This window comes from Choloepus didactylus, chromosome 2, assembly GCF_015220235.1.
Source record: "Choloepus didactylus isolate mChoDid1 chromosome 2, mChoDid1.pri, whole genome shotgun sequence".
In the NCBI taxonomy this organism is placed as follows: domain Eukaryota; kingdom Metazoa; phylum Chordata; class Mammalia; order Pilosa; family Megalonychidae; genus Choloepus; species Choloepus didactylus.
The window spans coordinates 95,780,762-95,798,435 of NC_051308.1; the positions used below are offsets into that span (position 1 = coordinate 95,780,762).

At 41.0% G+C, this 17,674-nt stretch overlaps 1 protein-coding gene across 1 annotated transcript in view; it reads left to right on the top strand.

The window, feature by feature from the left end:
- Window positions 1-9,099, top strand: part of DPT (dermatopontin) — a 29,072-nt gene extending 19,973 nt beyond the window's left edge. The window contains exons 3-4 of the mRNA XM_037813055.1: window positions 4,674-4,781; window positions 8,007-9,099. Coding sequence (XP_037668983.1) covers window positions 4,674-4,781; window positions 8,007-8,073 — 175 coding nt within the window. The 3' untranslated portion in view covers window positions 8,074-9,099. The remainder of the gene's footprint in view (window positions 1-4,673; window positions 4,782-8,006) is intronic.
- The last annotated feature ends 8,575 nt before the right edge of the window (window positions 9,100-17,674 follow it).

Below are 17,674 nucleotides of genomic sequence, written 5' to 3' on the forward strand. Positions count from 1 at the left end.
ACTGTGCACTAGAAACTCAGTTCCAAGTGAGCCATTTGGAAAATGTTCAGGGACTTTCCTTTTCTAATTTAAGCCACAAATATCCTTGATACTGTGTTGCCCCGTGTTGTGATGCATATTTGAACTGCTTGAAATATAAACCCCCAAAAGCCACAAGAGGACAAATGTGAACATCCCACACTTTTCCTCACACTCCCAGTGTTTGGCTTTTCTCCGCAGAGAAGGGCAGTTTGGTGTGAGCAGAGATTCTTGTCATTTAGTGCCATTTGGCCAATTTCTCCAGCTCTTTGGGGAAGAAGCCAGGTTTGCTATTCCTTTGTGCTGCTTTTATGCATAACTGTAGTTGGGTTTGATTCTTCCTGTCTTTGTAAAGCTAATTTGAACAGGATCTGATGCAATACCTATTGAACAATCCGGGCCTTTGACAAAGTCATCTCACCCGAAATAGTCTCATAATACCTAGACAGTCATCATGTAAGAGTGGTAATATTAATGTTTATTTAATAAACTTTTCAATGATCTGACTGTCAGAAAGGGACATCCTCTGTTCAGCTGGATAGAGAATATAGGCCTTTATTCAACAAATGTTGAGTTTCTCCACTATGCCCACTGCTGAACTAGATCATAAAAGATGCATACCTTGTATATTAAATATAATATATATAATGCCATACAACAAATGATTTCTTAAAGAGCTCAACACATTAGTCATCATCATGAAACAATGATGCTACACATGTAGTAATCTATTTTTTAATAAGACTGTAAATATGCAGCATGGAAAAATAATAGGACATTAAAATAGGAGGTTTAAGATGAGATAATAATTGGGTAGCAAAGACAACAGGAACCAAGCAGAATTAGAGACTGGATCCACAGAAACAGCTCCTCTAAAATGTTGTTTCAACTTGAGCTGACTTCTAAGGAATGTGTTAGAAACTATTCTAGTTTCATTCTTGTTTTTTCAAAAACCTGAAGTATGGCTCCCTTAGGTCCCCATTATGGTTTGTTAGCACCCGTGCTGGCTTATTCTTGCAGCTTTTATGGTAGGGAGTCTGTGGCATGTGCTTCTTTGATATTTCCATAAGATTGAGGCCGTGACACTGGCTGATTTGGAGCAATGAGACCTCCTGCCTGGAGACAAGTCTCCAGTGGTTCATGTGCAAAAGCAGGAGACTTGCCCTGCAATTTGGAGCCCCCAGGATGATTCCAAATAATACAATTTTCCTAATTGCTGGCACATCAGACAAATGGAACAAACAGATCCCAACACTGTGAAATTTGCCTTTAAGTTCAAACACTTAGTGATCATAGGGTCTAAAAGGGATAGGTTTTCACAAAATCTTATCCTGATTCACTTTCTGTCAAGGAATAGGTTCAAATCCCTTACATTTAACAATTAAAAACCAAATCAGTCCTCAAGCAAACTTCTGACAATGAATAAAATTGGCCTCCTATGTAACTAAAATGCATATCTAGTCCCCTTTTTAAAATGTGTGTGATAGCACATATCTTGGCTCAGCTCTTTGACCTCTGTCAGAAGCTCAGTCTGTGTTAATATATTGGTCAGCAAACATTTATTGAGAGTCTATTTGGATCTGTTAGTGATTTCTGCACTTTAAAAATATTAAATGAGAAAATCCTGTATCAATCTTAAAAATTCTTTCAGTTTGAATGGATTTTCTTTAGCTCATAATTAAGATATTATTTAAATTCTTTCCATCTCATTCAACCTCATTTGGCACAAGAAATGGTATAATTTTCAAGTTTTCACCTTTGGAGCAACTCTCTATCTACTTATCTATCTTGCCTGTAGAAAGCAGAAAAAGTATTGTAGAAATTGTATTCTAATAGTCCCTCATCCAAAATTGGAAGGAGGAACACACACACACACACACACACACACACACACACACAAGCAGTTTTTTGAAAAGGGATAAAGAAAGCTCAGGATAGAAGCACTTGAATAATAGACTCATTTCAGTAAGTTGAATAAAGGCGCCTTCCTGACCTGCCCTGCCCTTCAACTTGCCAAACCAAAGACTTGTTTGATTGTTTTAACTGGTATAGGAATGCATAGCAATGCCCAGTATAAAGTAGGCTTTGCCAAAAAGCTGCCTGAAGTGACCTTGTAACTTGCAAGGAGGCAAGAACCACGCTGAATTCTTCCACTACCCGCCGTCCCAAAGCCCCATGCCGAAGTTATGAATTCATGATCATTCTGCTTCTTTGCAGCTTCTTTTAGTTTCCTGGCAAGTCCTCATACACTTGTCTCAGTGTCTAGTTCTCAAAGCTTAAATTCTCTTTTCTCTCTGAGGAGCTATTACTGGAGGCTTTTATTTATGAGAAATTTTTTTGTGATGTCGTGGAGGCCTGAATGGAATCACGTCTCAGATACAGCTTCCTGGGCCGTAGTGAAGCAGCAGCTCCTGCTATGGATGGTGTTTGGGGGATTTGCTTTCTACCAATAAATGGGGCCATGTCTCCCTCTGTATTTTTAGTTTCACAACACAAGGGGGATTTCCATCAATAACAACAAAAACCAAATAAACAAAACAGGGAAACAAACAAAAAAACAAAAATCTGGCTGGGACCAAGATGGAAATGCACCAATGAGCACACGTCACACCGTTTCCACCAAAAATGAAGCATTAGGCAATGCTAGTTAAAGAGAGTGCTGGATAACTTTTTCTCCCTTTGAAGCTTAGAATTTCCTAATGTTTTGAAGAAATGAAAGTCTTTCCCACTTTATTCCAAGTAATCAGAAGGACTATCAGAGTAGTCAGTGGAAACTTAAAAATCTAGCCTGATGATTTTCAAATAGTTTTGGTGATTAGATTTAGCCTAATGCATTAATGCCATGTGTCGATTCTGCCTTAGCAGAAATAGAAATGTTTGTGACAGCTGTTTTTTACAGTCTCCAAAGAGTGCTTTAAAAGTTCTGGAAAATGTTCTGTGTTTTCTGAAATAAGGAAAACAGCCCTTCTCCTGATTTCTTAATCCTAATTTGTGTAATTTATGTTCTCAACAAATCCCTCTTTCTTCTCTGGATAAACTTTAGTCCAGCCTTTGTTAGAATCCTCATGGATCACAAACCAGTGGGATCCAGGAGAGGCCCTGTTAGGTCCATTTATAAGACATTTACCTGACTTTTTTGCATTAGAAAGAGGAAGACCTGGTTCTGGGTCTTTTATGTAGCACAAAATGGGTTTATGAATTAGCAGGGCCTTATTTCCCTTCATGACTTCATTAAGCAAAAGCACGTGCAACCCATCTGGGTTTGGCTTGGCACCCTAATAGACCATAATTATGTCTTAAGAAGAGAAAAAAGCAGAGAATAAAAGGGACTATGTGACAAGGAAAAAGGAAAGATGAATCAGGACGGTGAGGTTTTATTTCCGGCTCTGGCTGACCCAAGGCTATCTTGGGCTACCGTTGATCTTGCTGCATCTAAGCACTCAGATCCTCCTAGGGGCCTGGAATTCCTGTTTAAACATCTATCTTTCCAAGATTTCATGACAATCCTTACAATAAAAGAAAGGTTGTTCAGTCTGCATAGAGGAAGTTCTTTCCATTGTCAGTATTCAATGATCTGGTGACCCAGATCAGAAGAAAGTACCGACATCACTAACTAGTTGTTCCTGAGTAGCTTTGGAGGTGAAGAGAAAAACTTTGGGGGCCCTTGTATACATGAAAGACTAATTTGATCCTGAGGATCTCCAGAGCTGAAGCCCTTATTAGAACCATGTGATTTTGGAAAGAACTAGATTTATTTCAGGCTGGACCATATTGAACCTAATCATAGGAAGGCCCGATATTGACTTAACCCTGGGGGTGTGGGAAGGAGGAAAAGGAGGAGGAAGAAGAAACAAAATAGCTTCTAATGATTCATCACTTACCATGTACCAGCATATCACACATATTCTTATTTGTTCCAATAACAATCCTGTAACGCAGCTTTCATTCTTCCATAGATCAGGAAACTGAGATCAATTCATTCTCCCAAAGCCCTGTCTTTATTCAACACTTACTATGTACCACAAGCTCTTTAGGTACCTGAGAAATAATGGTGGGGAAGGAAAAGACCCTCCCATTTCAGAGTTTACATTTTAGTTAAATATTTTCAAACACTTTTTTGATAATGACTTGTGGTAAAGAAATATCTATTAAACTATCACACAATACAAACATCATATAAATACATATCTATATATTTGAAACAAAGTTTTTACATACACAGATACCCACCCATAAGAACTTGTCCTTATTGCATGTTCACTGATATTTTTTATTCTATTTCATCTCTTCTTCTTTTTTGAAACTGGTCATAACCAATTAAATTGACTTCATGATCCACTAATGGTTCACAGTGTTTGAAAACATTGTTCAAGTTGACATGAATGGAAGGGGGACTAATATTGACATTAGTTGATCTTTCCTCAAGGCCTAGGGAGTTTCCTGTCTTTTCCAGTGTATGGTTGATTGGCAAGAAAGGAGAAGATGAGACGTTGGAGGAGAGCCATCTGTCTTTTTTCAGCTTGGCGTGTTTCGGTGGAGGCCACCCAACCCCAGTTTGGGTCCCCTAAGATGTTCACACTCCGTCTCTTCTGCTTACTCCCAGCACAATTGCTGTGTTTTATCATTTTTCTCTAACCTTTTCTTCTATCCACTAGGCTGACAACAGAGTATCCAGGTCACTATGGTGAGGATATGGACATGATTTCCTACAATTATGACCACTATATGCGAGGCGCAGCGACCACTTTCTCTGCAGTGGAAAGGTGAGCCTTTCCTATGGGCTAGGGCTTAGAGGAACCAGTAACTACCTCCATGCATAGATCACAACTGCAGGAATTTTGGTCTGGGATTTTCCCAGATTAGCTGGGGATAGCTGTACTGGCTGGACAATGGAAGACAATGGAAAGTGAGCTGTTCTCATGAACTTACCTTGTGGAGCAGCTCACCTGTGGAGATAAAGATGGTCTTCAGGCCTGCTCCAGAGCAGAGAATCCTAAACTTGGTCTGCCATGATGTTCTAAGCTCTTTCCTTCACTCTCTTCTGAAGAGCACTTTTCTCATCAAATATCAGGGAGGAGTGGGAAAACATGGTTGAAGACGTACCCACTGTCAAACTCGCCCCCTCCAAACCTGCCCCTGATAAAACCTCCCCTTTGGGTTTGGGAAGGGAGAGAGGAAACAGGGGAGCAGACTGGAGAGAAGGAACACACAAAACTTACTAATGATATTTAGAGTGAAAGAGGATAATTTAAATAGCACAAAGAGATAGCATTCCCTTATCCTCACAATCAATCCCCCAACCCTATCTCAAGTACATCAAAATAAAACAAAACAATAAAAAGAACACAAGAATTCTCCTTAGTAGTATAGAGAGAAGTGTGGATAAATTTAGGTGTTAAAAGACTAGTTTAACCTACTTTATTAGATGGTAATCACTTTACACAGCAAATGAATTACTGAAAAGTTATAGATAAATGATTTGCAAACCCAATAAAATTTACATTAACACAATAGATAATGAATATGATGAATTTCAGTGCCACTTATCTTTTGTGTATATTTATGTTTTCAAATGGATTGGTATCTCACTTAACTTATTTAACATGGGCCTGAAAGTTTTTTAATAAGATATTAAGTAGCTCTGGAAAGACAAAATATATGTTTCAAGTTCCATGAACTAAAATCCCTTATGTTTACACATAGGAGTATCCCTCAGGTATCACATATCACTTATATTTATTTTAGGTACATTTTTAACTAGCTTGGTTATCTATTTTTAGAAGCAGCAAATTAGCAAAGGAACAGGGAAGGTGGTATTTAGAATGAAACTCTCGTCATCAATGAGAACAAATAGCTAAATGACATATGACATACCAAAAAATACATTTTACAAAAAGAAAGAAAATTAAAGACTTGAGGACTCAAAAGACATAGAAGCCTGGTATCATTTGGCCCCAGAGAGCAACACTGGAAAACAGTATAGAAGGGCACTCAATATTCTTATTGATGTCTCCAAGTGTATAAGAAAATTAGTTCAATATTCCTTGTTTAAGAAGGAAGGCAAGAATATAGTAAAGAAAGAATACCATCTCAAATAATGACAAAATAAAAAATATTGGGAAAGTTAAAATGTCCAATTCCAGTTGACTTGGAAATTTTTAGTTATATGATTTACCCAGAATTCTAGAAAATTGAGGTATGTCACTGAGTTTGTTGAAGTGAATTATACCCATGCAATTTTTCTGCTGTCACTAACAATCAGTGGCTTAAAGATACATAACTCGAGTTTCTTTAGCTGTGCTGCAAGATGCTAAACCAAGGCCACTGCCTTGAGAAATATTGTCAGTGCAGGACATAGTGGCAGGGGCTTTCCCTCCGTATGCAGAGTGGTTTCCTCCTGAAATGGAGTTTCTCAACCTTGGCACGATTGACATTTGGGGGCAAATAATTCTTTGTCATGCGGTCTGTCCTGTGTTTTGTAGATGTTTAGCTGCATCCCTGGCTTCTATCCACTACATGCCAGCAGCACCACCCCAATTGTGCCAATGAAAAATGTCTCCAGACATTGACAAGTGTCTCTGTGGGGGCATAATTTCCCCTGGTTGAGAATCACTGTCCTGGAGGGAAATCAGAGACTTCCTGGTTGAGTCCCTGCAAAGCGTCTTTGGACCAAGTCTGAATTTTGTTCAATATCTGAAAAAATAGTGTGAATGTCTAGCCATATGATTTTATTTATCTATGTGTCTTGGTATCACACAGACCTACTTGCAGTAATGAAATTCAATTGATAAACACACAGGCCATCAACTTGCTAATATCCATATAAAACAGGCTGTGTGCTCTGTTGACAAAAATCACAGGGGCAAACACCAATAAGTATTGGCCACCCAGGCCCTCAAAGACTCCTACTAGGGGACCCTATTTGCAATTGTCCCAAACAGAAAGCCTGGACCAGAATTATAAAGCTTGCCTTAGGTTGCTTGAGCAATGTGTTCCATAGGTTCGGGAAGAGCTACCTCCCAGAACTGAGAGCGGTCAATCCCACTTTCCAATTCAGAAGCTGGTGGAAGCCTTTTTAGTCTTGGTGCTCTGGATAGACTGAACTAGGAAGAGGCCTTGCAGATTTAAAAGGGAGAAGGATAATTCTAAGTTGAAACAATCCCACTGTGCTTTGGAAGGATTTGTGTTATCAAATATGGAATAACTTACATTTTGTTCATCATGATGGATCAAAGGGTGTGACAGCCTTGTCTTCTGATGGGGCCATGGGTTCCTAGTTAGGGAGGCAGTGTGATGTAGGAAAAAGAGCAAGATTTGAGTTTGACAAAATCGGGCAAGAATCTCAAATCATTACCTATTATTTGTGTTACTTTAAAGCAAGTCACTTAACCTCTCTAAGCCTGTTTCTTCACTGAAACAATGATTCATTTTGAAGATTCAATATGCAAATATGTAAGGCATCTAGTGCAATGCAGGATATATTGGAGTTGCTCACTAAATAGTAGCTATTATCATTGTTAAACAATATCAGACGAGAGGAGTGCCATGCAGAGAAGACAATCAGTCGTTGTTAAATGGATAAAAGAGGAACCCAGGCTTGACCTTAGCAAAGAACCTTGCTTGAAATGCAGGCTCACCATATTTTTTAAAATTTGAACAATCCTGTATACTCTCCCATCCTTGACAATTAAACCAAATATGCAATTTAATTTCTTTGTGAGGATGTCAGATATTTTCTTTTGCCTTTAGGGGTTTAGAGTTGTTTCCCCTCATTCCATTTGTCTGTAATAGTGTTTTCTGAAAGGAAGCATGCAGGGCATAGCACAGAGCCTAGCACATGGTAAGTACTAAGTACAAGAAAAAATCAGTGCACAGATGGATGGCCTGTTTTAAAGAGGACTCATTGCAGTGACATGGAGACAATCAAAGTGGTTCCTCCCATGGCAACTTTTCTCACTGATACTGGCTTTCTGACTCTCTCCTCACAGGGATCGGCAGTGGAAATTCATAATGTGCCGGATGACTGACTATGACTGTGAATTCGCAAATGTTTAGATTTGCCACGTAACGAACCTGAGTGAAGGGAAAGGGGGGACAGGAGACCTGAAGGTGTCCACCTATGAAATGCCAAGAACTGCTTCTGCTGCTCTCCTTTCCTCTCCCTGAGCTGGTAGCTGTAATGTCAGCTTCCTGGGCCTTTCTGACTAGTATCACACTTACAATAAAATCCACAATTAAACTATGTTTTTCACTTTCAACACATTCCATAGCAACCGTTTTGTATGACTGACAATGGCTTCCTTGCACGTCACAGCCACAGCGTGCATGCTCATAGCCAGGACAAAAGCCAGGCTCCAGGCAGCACCTATCACAGCCTTGCCACCGCTTTTACTACACAATGAGCTGCAAGTAGGCCTGCTGCTGAGCAGTATCTGTGAAGAGGTTCAGTGGAGTGGAGGGCAGGGGTGCAAGTCTGTGCAGCTACGTGTATTGAATAAAACCCAGAGCCCTCACCAAAGTGAGGGACGTGCTCCATCCCACACCCATCTACCCCCCACCCTTGCCCCATTTCCAAATGAGCAAAGCATGCTCAAAAGTGCAGGTACAGACAGCTCTGTGTACCAGGAGTGAGGGGATTGGAAAGTGAAAAGGGCCAGTAGAAGGAGGCAGAGCTGAAAGACTCAGGATCAGAAAAGTTCCCTGAATTGGAAGAAGAATCTTAGCATTACTGGGTAGTGAAAATGAGTTCAAGAGCCAAAATAAAAAGGAAAAGAAAGAACATAGAGAAGGAGGCTTAGTTTGGGAACTTTGGGGTGAGAGTGGCCAGGATGCTCCAGGATTCCTGGGAAAGCCAGCACATGCCCTGCAGTCACAGGGAACGATTGGCAAACTGCACCTGGATTGGTCCTGACTTGCTGGGTGGAAAAGGCTGCCCTGGGGGATCCATTCCTCTTCCATGTGTAGTTTAAAGGTGTTTTTGGCAAAAACCTAGCACTGTCTTTCCTCCTGCGATGTCCCCATCCCTTTGTACTCCCATCATCATGAAAGGAATAAAATATTACCATTCACTATCCTGCAAATGTGAAGCATCAGTTTCTGTTCTCTACTCCTCCCCTTTCCAATTACTAATCCATTCATTCAGAAAATATAGCTGAACATTGTGATCCGTGCCAAGCATCATGCCAGGCACCAGAGGTACAATGGAGACAATGACTGAATATGGTTGGAGAGTAAGATAATTAAAGTATAAATTGCAAGTGCTTTAATTAAGGGTAAGGGTTGGGCAAATGATGGGACAACATTTCTTTGCATTTGAGTCTACCCTGATTTTTCCTCAACATCCCTCAACCCCCCTCCCACGAGCATGCCATATGCATTTTTAACCACAGGAAGCCCCTATGTCCTTTGTTCATATGGTATACCTTTGTTTCTGATCTATGGTGCCTTTTCCTCCTCCTCTCTCCCAATGGGAGCCATGCTCCTTGTGATCCACCTCATCTAGGTGGTCAAGATGGTGAATCTCAGCCAGTGGTGACCGTATTTCCCACCACAAGATCCCAAGGTGCTGATGAGAAAAGCAAAGCTAAGGGTATCCTCTGTTTTACCTCTGAAACATGTTTTCAAAATATGGTTTTGCTTTTATTTCCTCCATTTCACTGTTCCTGTCTCTCTGGCAATTTTAATTTACAAAAAGAAGCCTCACTGTGCTTTGTTTTTGTCTTTCTTCACCAAGGGAGCCATTAATATTTCATCAATTGAAGTGGTATTTCACAATGGCAGCCAGGAAATGCCCTTGGTTGGTTGTGTGTGGCACAGCTGGAATGGAGACAAGCAGTGCTGATTGGCTGCCCTGGCAGCTGTGAGGAAAACTAAAGGTAGCTGACAGGGTGTGGGAACGCAAGAGTGGGGAAAGGGGAAGGGTGGTTGGGGATGGAGAGGCTTGCAGCTGTGAGGAGCAGAAGAGGAGATCACAAGCGAATGCAAGTCAGGAGAAAAAATAAAGCAATCTAAAAAGAGGAGCCTGTGCCAAGTGGAATAAATGTAGAACTTTATACCAAATAATAATAATAATAATAAAAGTTATTCCTTGCATATAGGCCAAGTGCAATGACAATAAGGACATTATCAACTTGGCTTGAATCAGAATAGTTTATTTTATAGGTCAATCAATTAGAACTAAGTGTCAGAGTGGGGATTAAACCCCAGGTCTTCTAACTGCTTGCTTGCACTCTTCTGTGACTTCATTACTTCCATCTGTCTTCCTACTAACTTCTTCCACAACCTAGAAGCCCCTTTCTGGGCCTAATCCCTAAAATAAGAACATTGATCTGAGTCATCATTGTGGTTTCTTGTAATTCTAGAATTCTATGAACACTAACATCTGCCCCTAATTACTTGTAAAGAGCTTTGCTAAAGGCAGTATGTTCCAGGGGATAAAGCCTGGGGCTGGATTTGAAGGCCTTGTTCTCACCCCTGGCTCTGATGGGGAGTGGCTGTGAAATAGTAGGCAAATCCCCAAGCCACCGTTTCCTTATTTGCCCAGTACAGACAGGGATGCCTTTCCCAACTTCAAAGATAGTAGCCACGTAAAATGAGGTGATGGGAAGATGGGAAACAGGACTTGTCATGCCTCACAGACCCTACAGTCTAATGGGGAGAGATGAGAAAATAGATAATCAATAAATAGAGCACCGAGGGACATGCTCCAGGAGCAGGGGAGGGCTCTGAACCTGTCTTGGGAGGTGCAGGAAAGTTTCCTGAGGGAGCTGATCCCAGGCTTTGCCCTGCAGTATAAGTAGGACTTTTCCAGTAAGTGGAAAAGACCGTGGGCTGTGGATTCAGACTGCCTGGGCACAAATCCTGCCTCTGCCACTTAGCTGCATGACCTTGGCCAAGTTTCCTACCTTCCCTGATATCCCATTTCTTCACCTATAAAGATAATAATAGTACCCACATCATGGGGTTGTGGTGAGGATCAAATGAGCATTGCATGCTGACTTGCACGTAATAAGGGGAATGGAAGTATCATTAGTATATTTTAGAAATGAAGTTCATTAGCTAAAATGGATATTATAACACAGGTCAATAACAGGGGAAAGAGGTAGAACTTAAGTTTGACTCTCACTAATTCAGGAAGTCATTTGATCAGTCATTAAATCGATAAGTTATTAAGTGCTTATTATGTGACAATCAAAAATTTAAGTTCTTATTATATGCCAACCACTGCATTAGGCATAGTTACTTCATTCCAAGAGATAATAAAGTAAGGGAGTTAGTCAAGCAAACCAACAACCCATTTATCCAGTACTGCTGGATAAATAAAGGACCAGTGGTGTGTCAATAGAATATGGTGAGGGGTTAGGGTGGGGAAGGGGATACTGGCATTCCAGACAATGAAAACAATGTGCATAAAAGGGCATAAAAGGATGTATGGGCTTAGAGAAGATTCCCAGGGAACACTGGCCTCACCAAGGGATCTGAGAGGCCTGGCGTGCAGTCATAAGACCCTGCGTATGGATCGGTAGTTCATGCTGGCACCAGAGGACAACCCACCATTTGTGCATATTGTTACCTATTGATTTATTGTATCTATATGGAAATCAGATTTCAACTGGGGCTTCTGGCCCTAGAAATCCAGGGAGGAAGGCATCAATTCCCCCACCCACCATTCATTCCGTGGCCTTGGGAAACCCTCTCTCCACCCTGGCTCTTTATTCACACATATAGCCTTTTTGTTCAACTGCTTTGTCTTAGACACGAAATCCAACACTTTTTTGAGTTCCTTCAGAAGAATCCATTCTCATGCAATCATTAGTGAATGCACAGACTCAGAAAAAAAAAAACTGAAAACTCTATAGTAGACATTTCCATTCTTCCAAGATTTTCTGGGGCCCCTTGTAATAAGGGGTTTCCCTCTCTCTGGCTGTTCCCCATGTGGCCCAGCCTCCTTGGCTCTCTTCAATCTCTCCCAGGTTTTTCTTCTCCTATTAATGATGGACAAGGCAGCTCAATGGAGATCACTCTCAAACTTTCATGTACCTCAGGGTGGCCAATAAATCAGGCCTATAATGAACAACATCCACTTTCCTTATAAAGCCGTGATCAGTTTTAACTAAACCACTCCTGGGGCTACTAAGGAATGACACCTGAACCAGGTTACCATCCCACATCCAGAGTTGGTGAGGACAGATGTTCCGGTTTGCTAGAGCTGCCATTATGCAAAATACCAGAAATGGATTGGTTTTTATGATGGGGGTTTATTAGATTACAAATTTACAGTTAGAAGGCCATGAAAATGTCCCAACTAAGCCATCAACAAGAGGATACCTTCACTGAAAAGGCCAATGGCATCCAGAACACCTCTGTCAGCTGGGAAGGCATGTGGCTGGCACCTGCTGGTCCTTTGTTCCCTGGTTCTGTTTCAAAATGGCTTTCTCAAAAATGTCTCTGGCCTTCTGTCTCTCTCAGCTCTCTACTTGGTTCTCCTGGGCATTTCTCTCTAAGCATCTGGGAGTCCTCTCTTAGCTTCTCCAGGGCAAACTCTGGGCTTCATAGCTTAGCTTAGCATCTCCAAACATCCTTCTGTCTGCATCTCCTAGAGTCTCCAAGTATCAGGAAACATCTGTATGGGCTCTTAGTTTCTCTTAAGTAACACAGTGACCCAATCAAGACCCACCCTTTGTGGGCGGGGTCCACACCTTTATGGAAATAATTTATTCAAAGGTATCACCCACAATTGGGTGGGTCATACCTCCATGGAAACACTCAATCAAGAGGTTCCACCCAACAAGATTGGGTTAAAAGATCACGACTTTTGTGGGGGGCATAATATAATATTTCCAAACCAGCACAACAGATGAGAAGGACCCTTTAAGAAATGGTGCCTGGACCTATATGGGTGTGTTACCTCTTACCCATGAACACGTTGGATCTCTTTTACTCAGTTTATTCCTCTGTAAAGCAAGGATAAGAAAACACACATACTGCAAAAGGTGTTGTAAGGGATAATAACATGTTCACACATAGCTCCAATTTTCATGGGGCCTACAGCTTTTCACAGAACTTAACACCCATTATTGCATAAAAACTAAAAAACAACCAAAACTGCATATTAATTTTCAAGCATGTTTATTAGACACTAGTAAAGTTGGTATAAACCACTTTACTAGGTACTGGAAATCTACCAGTATATGACCTCTTTCATCTCCTCGTCTTAATGCAGTACTCTGCACCCAGAAGGAGCCCCATTATCAATGTGAATGTATATGTGCATATATTAGTAGAAAATGCTGAATAGAAATGTTCTAAAATGCAAATATGGTTCACTCTGCCTTGTAGCATTACTAATTATGTCTTTATTCTCTACACTTTTTTTGCCTTCCCCAACTTTCAGCAATAATTACCATCAATTATGTTTATAATTTTTTTTTTAAAAAAGTAATTTTAATCATATGGAACAAAATAGTCACTGGCTGCAAAGCAGCTCAGCCCTGGTACCATGCTCCAGCTGAAGGGTGAGCATATGGCAACTTCATGGGGAGAAAGAGATTGGAAAGCCAGACCCTTTCATCTAAATGGCCACCTGATGGGTTATAATTTAATATGTAGAATTACCTGCTCTTTTCAATGTCTCTCACCATCCCCAGAGACAATGGAACAGATGTTCAGACTGTCATATGGCCAATGAGAAACTAACATTTAACACGGTCAATGGAAATCTACCTCCCCACCTCCGCCACTCACCGGAGAAGTCCTACTTGCGTTTCAGGTCCAAGAATAAACTCGGTTTCACTGGAGAACTTTCCTGAGCCTCCCAAAGCTGGTTCGGGGTCCTCCTCTTTCTCCTTCAAAGCTCTGTCTGCATTTTTATTCCCCTGAGAGCAGGGAGCCTATCTCTCTTGCTCCTTGGTAGATTCCCAGTGCCTAGCAAGGTGTTTTACAGATTGGGCATCTAAGACATGTGCTTTTAAATTAATCTGGTCCTTTGTTTGGTTTTCACTTTTTATTGGGAAGCCTCATTGACACTCTAAGCAATCAATAATTGAAATTATGTGTAAATATTTTTGTGTAAATATGCGTAAAAGCTCTGGAAATTATGGACTTCTATTAAGAGTCATGGTATTCTGATGCTGCTGTAGCTTTGATGGGGTTTCATGCCATCTCTTGCTCTCTTTTTCCAGTATCATTAGTTAATCATTGACTCCAGCCTTTTAAGAGCCACTCACCCAATGATGGGTGAGTTGGAAAGCCAACAACATTCAGCCAACTGTCACTTGCATGTTAAGAAAGTGTATGCCACCATGCTAGGTTACTGAATGCCAATTTTGGTGTTGATATCTATTAATCTGTATTGAAATCAATATCTGAGCAGCTAGCACAAAATTAGGCCTTTGGTGGGCAGGAGATAAACCCTTGTTGACTAACTGCTAAGAGGCAAAGGGACTCAGGTTGATAAAAAGGGTGTAAACTTGTACAAATTCAGATACTATTTATATACCTTAGACTGCCATATGAGTTCCAGTAGGCAGGGCTCTTTGGCTGATATACCCCTTGCACCTAGGGCACCTAGTAGGTGTCCGATAAATATTTGATGAATAAATAAAAGTAGAGTCCAAGACAAATGCTAACAGAGATTGTGGTTTCATGAAGACAGTCTTTGTAACCCTGGCTTTTCTTGCTACTTCCACTGAGAGTGTATTTTTTCTTGCTGACTAGCTGGACTGAAGCTGTTTGTATGGTTGGCTGGCAGGCATTCACAGGTGTCCAGCATCCCCCCTCTCTGGCTGGTGGATTTCAGCTGACCTGGGTGTCTCCATGGGCCTCTCTTTTTGGCAGACTCAAAGGTAAAGTCATTAGCCACTACCTTGTGGAAAGATGCTCTGGGAAATCCAACATGCTCTGAGTCACAGCTGCCGGCCCTGCCATGACAGTACAATGTCATGCAGATTGGTTCTGCCCATAAGCTTCCAGGAGAAAGGAATTGAAAATCTCTCAAAGCATGAGGACAGCTCAGCTCATTTCGCCAAAATTCACACTGAGTAAAGCCTGGTTTTTAGTAGTCTCCATGTATAAGTTCTATATAAGCCTCAAGAAAATTTGCGGATCTCTGGAGAGGGGTAGAAAGAATGGAAAGAGGTGGTCATATGGATGGTGTAGGGCAGGGAGACCAGCTCCTCCCAGAGTAGCAGCATCACTCATTCTAAATCCATGATCTCACACGGATCTCACATTAATGTTGACTACTCCTTCAACAAGGTATTATTAAGTAACCACTTTGATCCTGGCACAAATCAAATGAGGCCAAGAAGCAGAAAATACACTCCTTTCCCTGGGGAGATTTTTGATTTAGGGAAGGAGACAAAAACTAAAAACCTGAAAGGTGAATGAATAAAAGAAGGCTGCTTGCAATTAAGCACACAGTGAGTGATACACACAGTAAATTTGCTGCTGTTGCAGAGGTGAGAGGATCATTGTGGGCTGGCAAAATAGAAGAGATTAGCACAGGTAGAAGGGAGGAGAAAATTCATGCCAGTAACGGAGACTGCATGAGCAAAACATATGGAGGTGAGGATGCCCCAGGGAGCCAAGGGAAATCTTGGAGCTCATGGGTCCAATTTTCACATCTCACCAATGGCAAGGAGGCTGGAGCCCACATGTAAATGACATGCTCAAGGACACCCTGTAAGCAGCAGAACCAGACCTAGAAGTCAAGACTCAAGGATCTGAGCTGGTCCTACAGTCTGCCAGGACACCATCCAGGGATTTAGTGAGGTAAAGTAAGAGGAAGAGTCCATGTATTGTGGACCCTTGCACTCTGTGTCAACAGGCCTTTCCATTTAATACTTGCAACTGCTCCAAATAGGCATACTTACTGCCCTTTTAGAGTTGAGTTCAAAAGTTTCTGAAAGGTAAGTAACCTGCCCAATGTCATGCAGCTAGAGAAGGTGATATTTGGACCCAAGCCTGGGAAGCCCAGGTTCTCTCTGCTACTGCTAGAGTCAAGTGCTACCATTGGGAGTAACGAGAGAGAACATTTCCACACCCTGCTTTTATAGTTCCATATCTCAGTATCATACAATATGAAGAAATGATTCTCAGATTTCTTCCAATCTTTTAAATATTGCCCTTGGAGAAAGAGATTACACTGTAAGATAAGCTGAAGAATTTGCAGGAGGCCTTAAAAGCCAGTTGAGTGGTCCGGAAATGATAATGTTGCTACTCTACTTTTTCGTAATAACTTAGACCTCACCCATCATCATAAATCAGGCACAGTTCCAACTTTTCCTGCAGTTACAATAACTCTCCTTGTCTGTCTTCTAAAATGATTGCTAAATAACAAACTTTCAATTCCATAAACTCGATCTAACCCAAGCAAGCAGAATTATCTGACAACTGGGACAGTAACTGCCTTTGCTTGGTCCTTCAGTCTCCATAATTGTTTCAGCTCTCCATACAGACTCCTAGCTCTGTTTATCTCTTCTGTGTGTGCTCCGGGAATCTTTTTGTCTAGTGAATGAGCAAGTTCAATAAACACAACTGTTCTCAGTTGATTAAACCCCAGGATACTTGGTCCATTAGCAGAAATGTTAGGCTGATATCAAAGCGCTGGCCCACCCCATCTCATGAGGCCATTTTCCAATGTTATCTCAGAGCGTGCAGATTACCTGCATCATAAACCAAATTGGTCACTGGAATTTGCAATTTATAACAGCTATAATAGACACATTCATTATTTTCCATCAGCTTTAATTCCCAGTAAAGGAGTTTGGACACAATCCAAGGAAGTAGAAGGCAGTTCAACTTTCTCTTAGACATTGTAAAATTCCCAATTATTAAAAGTAGGATGGTTACAGTAATTGCAAGCCATGAGATCATTCCACGTGAAGTCAATTTCTATGGTTATGAAGGTAAGAATCTTCCAACATCATGTGCGTTGTCAGCCCACAATGGCCTCAGTGAATACAGAGAAGGTCTCCATCACCTAAAGTGGCCATGTCTTTGTTTAAACAGTAGCCTGAAATGTGTGTACCAAATAATGATGATGATGATAATGAAAATTATTTTTGTGTATACTCCAAGCCAAGCACTTTAGCCAGCTCTACATTTGGACCTTATTTGAATACTTACGGGAGCCTTACAAGATGGCTATTACTATCCTCGTTTTACAGATGAGAAAACTGAGGCTCAAAGAGGCTGCTACTTTCTCAAGACCACACTCACTACACATTAGAGCAGAATTCAAACTCAGACCTGACTGAGCCCAGAGCCTGAGTGTTCCAGTGTAGACGGTGCTACACTGCAATTAGCTTGCACTGCTAATGTCATTTGCTATCTCACCATCTGATGCCTCATCCAGCACCAGCATCAAATAAACCTCATGTCAAAGCTCATTTGAAACCTTGAGACCAGCTAATGCTTCTCTGGTACACATCTATCCGCAAAAGCTAGTGGAGTACCTTATACATTGTTGGTGCTCAATAAATATTTGTTGAGTGAATGAATGACTTAACTTGGTTGATTATTCTTGGCTAATGTTCTAAGTGGCAAACCCTTTGTTTATCTCTCCCAGAATCTTCATTCATATTCTTTCAATATTTTTTCACTGCTGCTCTCATCCTTTTGTCCCCAAACATTTATACTGTGCTTTTAGAACTTC